This window comes from Oncorhynchus clarkii, chromosome 32, assembly GCF_045791955.1.
Source record: "Oncorhynchus clarkii lewisi isolate Uvic-CL-2024 chromosome 32, UVic_Ocla_1.0, whole genome shotgun sequence".
Classification (NCBI taxonomy): domain Eukaryota; kingdom Metazoa; phylum Chordata; class Actinopteri; order Salmoniformes; family Salmonidae; genus Oncorhynchus; species Oncorhynchus clarkii.
In genome coordinates, this window is record NC_092178.1 from 35,380,319 (window position 1) to 35,385,820 (window position 5,502).

Sequence of the window (5,502 nt, forward strand, 5' to 3'; positions counted from 1 at the left end):
CACCTCCCTGACCCTGACCAAGGCTCTTCTTCCACAATGGCTCAGTGTAGCCAGGCAGCAAGCTCTAGGAAGAGTCTTGGTGGTTCCAAACTTCTTCCATTTAAGAATGATGGAGGCCACTGTGTCCATGGGGACCTTCAATGTTGCAGAAATATTTTGATACCCTTCCCCAGATCTGTGCTTTGACACAATCCTGACTCGGAGTTCTACAGACAATTCCTTCAACCTCATGGCTTGGTTTTTGTTCTGACATGCACTGTCAACAGGTGTGTGCTTTTCCAAATCATATCCAATCAGTTTAATTCACCACAGGTGGACTCCAATCAAGTTGTAGAAACATCTCAAGGATATTAATTGGAAACAGGATGCACCTTAGTTCAATTCTGAGTCTCGTAGCAAAGGGTCTGAATAATTAGATAAATAAGGAATTTCTGTTTTTGATTTTTAACACATTTGTAAAAATGTCTAAAAACCTGTTTTTGCTTTGTCATTATGGGGTATTGTGTGTAGATGTATGAGGATTTCATTTAATCAATTTTTGAATAATGCTGTAACTTAATACAATTTGTAAAACGTCAAGGGGTTCGAATACTTTCCGAAAACACTGTAGTTTAGGTGTATAGCTTGTTAGGCATAGCTTTAAAATGTGCAGTTTTGTCATACAACACAATGCCATAAATGTATTGAAGGAGTGTGCAATTGGTATGCTGACTGCAGGAATGTCCACCAGAGCTGTTCCCAAAAATGGAAAGTTCATTTCTCTACCTTAAGCAGCCTCCAACATCATTTTAGAGAATTTGGCAGTACATCCACCCGGCCTCACCACATGTAACCACGCCAGCCCAGGACCTCCACATCCGGCTTCTTCACCTGCAGGATCATCTGACACTAGCCACCCAGACAGCTGAGGAAACAACCAAAGGATATCGTCTCAGGGAAGCTCATCTGCGTGCTCATTGCCCTCACCAGGGTCTTGAATTGACTGCAGTTTGGCGTTGTAACCGACTTCATTGGGCAATATCTCACCTACAATGGGCACGTTGTAGGTTGTCCTTATTTTGAGCGTGTTGTGCAGATGGGCAGATCTTGACATGATGCTTCCAAAAGGGAGACTGCTCCTAAAGAGTGAAACTCTTGTAAGGTTAAATTATGGAATAAGAATTTGTCTTTGACCATTTTAAGTGGATTTATAAACCATTATTCAACTAATCTTAATAGGTTTACAATTTGACAAGCACTATCTAGCATTACTATCTCACAATTTTTATTAATGGGTCTAAAATTGTTGAAATGATGCTTCAAGTAATTTTAAAGATGTAACAATTTAAAGTCGTTTTTCATGTGAACCGTTTGTGAACCCGTTTTTGCCATTGGGCCTGGGCATCAGACTCCAGAGCCCTTTATTGCAGAATTGTGTCAATGAGGTAGTCGGTTTTCAATTGGCTAACACTTACCACCTGGGAAGGCTGACATATGGGTATTGAGATGCTTTCAAAAACTTTAACATTTGTAACAAGCATGATAACAAGCATTCCGTTGTTACATCCCAGTAATTACAGACTGCGATTACCACATGTTTTTGTTACAGTGTAACTGAATTATTACAATTAATTGTAATACCTGTGCTACAGTGTAATTACGTGATCCCTTAAAATGAACTGCTGCCGATATTTGTCATGACTACTCCAGAATGGTTCCTTTTTCAGTGGGATTCGAGCAAGGATTTCATATTTAAACTAGTAAGAGATACAATACTGTCACATAAATTGTACTAGGGTACATTTTGTATTCTGCTCTGCGGAGCCTTTGCGTGGCTGAGGACGAAAGTTGAGCGGGGGAAAAAATCACCTTTGAAATGAACATCCGCTGTCGATCACGTGGAGAGCAGTGTTGACAAAAGCTCCTCCCACACCAGTAGTGCCACTCATTGGCTGTGGCTCGGTGAAGATCACGTATAAATCGATATCAACATTTTTGAGAAGGTAAGCGACGACCGTGGACATGTTGTACGAGTCGAGTTCAGTTATGTTCGTCAGCGTAATGTTTATGCTTGGCGGGAAGCCGAGGTAAGCTGATACGTTATGTCGAATCGGAATTGGCTTAGAGAAAGACTGCGCACGGCAAACTATTTTCAATACACACTGCTAAAGTCACTAATGCAGTCGATATAATTGCTGCTCTGTTTACAGGACTACTATTTGGGCCTACTAAAAACTTGCGTAACACAATCGTAATAATACGCCCGCTTACTCATTTCTAAATGTCTACAGCAAGATTATGAAATTCATTCTCTGGTGATCGGTGTTATAGGGGGAGGTTCTTTTACAAAATACCATGCTGTTGTATTTCCTATAAAGTTGCCTGTGAAATTATGGTTTATCCTGAATGATAGCTGTTCTTTGTATCATGTTTAGGCCACCCGTGTCAAACGAGGCAATTCTGCTCATGAATAGGCCTACACTGGTCTTTGACACACCTCAATAAACATTTTTGCTGATCAGCATATGATTGACCAGTACTAGGTCAGTCTGGAGTCTGGACTACTCCATATCCCTTTAGTAGTGTTATCCACTTTAGGGATGATATCTCAACAGACTGACCCGAGCAATTGACAAATGACCCTAAACATTGGTAGGTAAACAAAGAGCCCTTTTTATATGAAAAGCCCAAAGTCTTCCAACCGTATCTGTAGTTTTTGCCTCAAAGTGCACACCCCTAGTCTTTCACACGTAATGATCATGAGTCACAATGACATGACACAATTCTATACAATTAGCCTGACACAGTCCATATTGACTGTTTTTACGCGTGTGTGGGCGTGCATAGAATACCACCCGTGAACTCCCTCTCTGGATCAGTTGTGTGAAAGAGGTCATTTTCACCTATCCTTTCTCTTTGTTCCCCCTCATTGACCAACTCTAGTTGGTGTCAGACAAACAAAATGTTGTCAGCCCAGGCGGACAGAGTGATGGCCCTGGGAGAGTGGGAGGAACGGTGGAGGGAAGACCAAACAGGCTGGCACCGGCCCCACGTAAACAAGTAAGGATCTCTTTGATTTACCTTACAATGACGTGGATTAAAGAGTGAATTCATGCTTGTATTAAATGCATGTTTGTTTAACATGCCTCTGCCAGCATGTTATTCCTAGGCCCATAAGGTAAATTTCATATGACGAATTTGATTATATTTATAGGATGCTGGAGAGTAATATTGAGAAAGTTCTCGACGGACGGAAGGGGGTTAAGTTCTTCTTCCCTCTATGTGGGAAAGCTCTGGACATGAAATGGTAAGTGGTGTGCATTACAAACAAACGTGTGTTCTCAATTAACATTAACTAGTGAAAGTCACAGTTCGTGAATTAACATCCATAAATGACCTTTGACCTTACTGCCTTTTACCACGTGTTCGACTCCAGGCTTGCTGATATGGGCCATTCTGTTGTAGGGGTGGAGATTGCAGAGAAGGCCATCAAGCAGTTCTTTGAGGAGAGTAACATGACTTACAGTGAAGAGACAGTTTCTGCATTACCTGGAGCCAAGGTTTACAAGGTACTGTGTGCCAGAGAGCGCCTGGGTTGGCTGCTATGATGCTACAATGGAGGAGTATGTGGAAGACGAGATGTTACAAGGTCTTGGAGGATTTTCTTTCAGCAGCGGTGGCAGTGTGGGGTTCTTCCTGCGGATGTGGTCGTCCTGAGGCATACATCTACGCATGAAAACCAACAATTGCTGTGGTGGCATATAGGGGAAACAATGCATTCTTACCCTAGAAGTTCAAAGTCTTGGATTTTATTCATACCGGCTACAGATCCAGCATAGATAATGATTGGTGTTTGTGAAAGGAGTCCATAGAATTATTTTAAGACTCTGCTGCCAATATGCACAGTCATGTTCCAATAGCGAAAGAGCTAACGTTGCAGTGCGTTTAACTTGTGTGGTTCATATGCTTTTCTTCCACAGAGCTCAGAGAGAAATATCTCCTTGTACCAATGTGATCTATACAATTTCTCCAGGTAAGAGTCTAAACTATTATCAATACATTTTCTCTTTTGACTGGGTCAGAAGGAGGAGGCCATTTACAGTATGACATCCTCTCACTTTGTATAACAGTGCCATTGAGGGTCAGTTTGGAGGGATTTGGGACAGAGGCTCCTTGGTGGCCATCAACCCACGGGACAGACAGAAGTATGACCACATGAACTTCACTTTCTTCTGAAAGTCAACTTGAGAACAGAGCATGGCATGATGTGAAGAGTCTTTGGCTGATGGCAAACTCTGTCGCTTCTGTATGTAACAGGTACGCGGCTCTGATCACGTCGTTAATGGACAAGGACTGCCGATACCTCTTGGACACTTTGCTCTACAACCCGGAAGTATACAAAGGTAAGCTTTTCCCGTAGCTAGCATTGTAGCTAATGATGATATGCTATTTGTATTAGACCGCAGAGTACTTGCGTGTCACTTGTAAGTACATCCGAGTTAAAAATGAATACCCCTTTTTTCTTTAGGTCCTCCTTTTTTTGTGCCCGACGAGCAAGTGCAAAGTCTATTTGGTAAGTTATTTCATGGCAGAGATTGTCTCTGTTATTGTAATTCTGTCCGTATTTGATTTTTCAGATCAAACTACATAGAAATAAATGTGATATGTACATCGTCGGGGAGGATATAGAGATTAGTTTCCATGTGTGATTGTGTCTTTAATTCCAGGGAAGAGTTGTGATATAGAGTTGCTGCAGTCACTAGATGCCCTTACAGACAGAGAGAAGGCTCGGGGCATGGACTTCTTCACAGAAAAAGTGCATCTCATCACTCTAAAGACCAACTGAGGAACCAGTGATGACTCTTATTTAGGTTTCAAATACGGACATATTGAAAAAAATACTCTCAGTGGCTTGTCTTCAGCTTTTTAGTGGCATGATGTGACTTGAATTGGGTGAATCATTTTTACTTATGATGTAATGAAGAAATGTCAATAAATACGTTTTTTATATAAATAAACCCATGTTCTTTACTCATTAGTAAACACAGTATTGTAAAAGTCATACATTTCCAGACTTCCAGAATTTTTTTTGGTACTCTTCCCCAGATCTGTGCCTCGACACAATCCTGTCTCTGAGCTCTATGGACAATTCTTTCAACCTCATGGCTTGATTTTCGCTCTGACATGCACTGTCAACTTTCGGCCCTTAAATGGACAGGTGTGTGCCTTTCCAAATCATGTCCAATCAATTGAATGTACCACAGGTGCACTCCAATCAGGATGTAGAAACATCTCAAGGATGATCAATGGAAACGGTACCGGAGTTCAATTTCGAGTCTCATATCAAAGGGTCTGAGTACTTATGTGAATAAGGTATTTATGTTTTCTATTTTTAATACATTTGCAAAAATGTCTAAAAACCTGTTTTCGCTTTGTCATTGTGGGGTATTGTGTGTAGATTGATAAGGAACACTTTTATTTAATCAATTTTAGAATAAGGCTGTAACGTAACAAAATACAGAA

The 5,502-nt window shown here is 41.0% G+C and overlaps 1 protein-coding gene across 3 annotated transcripts; it reads left to right on the plus strand.

Moving 5' to 3' along the window:
• Nucleotides 1-1,788: 1,788 nt before the first annotated feature.
• On the plus strand, nt 1,789-5,224 carry LOC139392454 (probable thiopurine S-methyltransferase). 3 transcript variants are annotated; one of them, XR_011629679.1, is made up of 10 exons: nt 1,971-2,066; nt 2,923-3,039; nt 3,194-3,286; nt 3,416-3,548; nt 3,960-4,012; nt 4,110-4,184; nt 4,297-4,382; nt 4,508-4,552; nt 4,707-4,932; nt 5,086-5,224. XR_011629679.1 is itself a non-coding variant. In XM_071140449.1 (9 exons), exons 2-9 carry the CDS (start codon nt 2,942-2,944, stop codon nt 4,823-4,825), a joined length of 702 nt encoding a protein of 233 aa, XP_070996550.1. In that variant the 5' UTR covers nt 1,789-1,982; nt 2,923-2,941; the 3' UTR covers nt 4,826-4,997. The 3 variants fall into 3 exon arrangements, 2 of the variants coding, with proteins under 2 accessions (XP_070996550.1, XP_070996548.1); XM_071140449.1 differs by lacking the exon at nt 5,086-5,224 and having other exon boundaries at nt 1,789-1,982; nt 4,707-4,997; XM_071140447.1 differs by lacking the exon at nt 5,086-5,224 and having other exon boundaries at nt 4,707-4,997.
• The last annotated feature ends 278 nt before the right edge of the window (nt 5,225-5,502 follow it).

What these genes read in the sequence shown, in the direction of transcription:
- LOC139392454 (XM_071140447.1), top strand. Translation starts at nt 2,002, where the DNA reads ATGTTGTACGAGTCGAGTTCAGTTATGTTCGTCAGCGTAATGTTTATG. An exon ending in AACCCACGGGACAGACAGAA is followed by an intron (nt 4,185 to 4,296) that starts GTATGACCACAT and finishes TGTATGTAACAG; the next exon opens with GTACGCGGCTCTGATCACGT. An exon ending in CAACCCGGAAGTATACAAAG is followed by an intron (nt 4,383 to 4,507) that starts GTAAGCTTTTCC and finishes TTTTTTCTTTAG; the next exon opens with GTCCTCCTTTTTTTGTGCCC.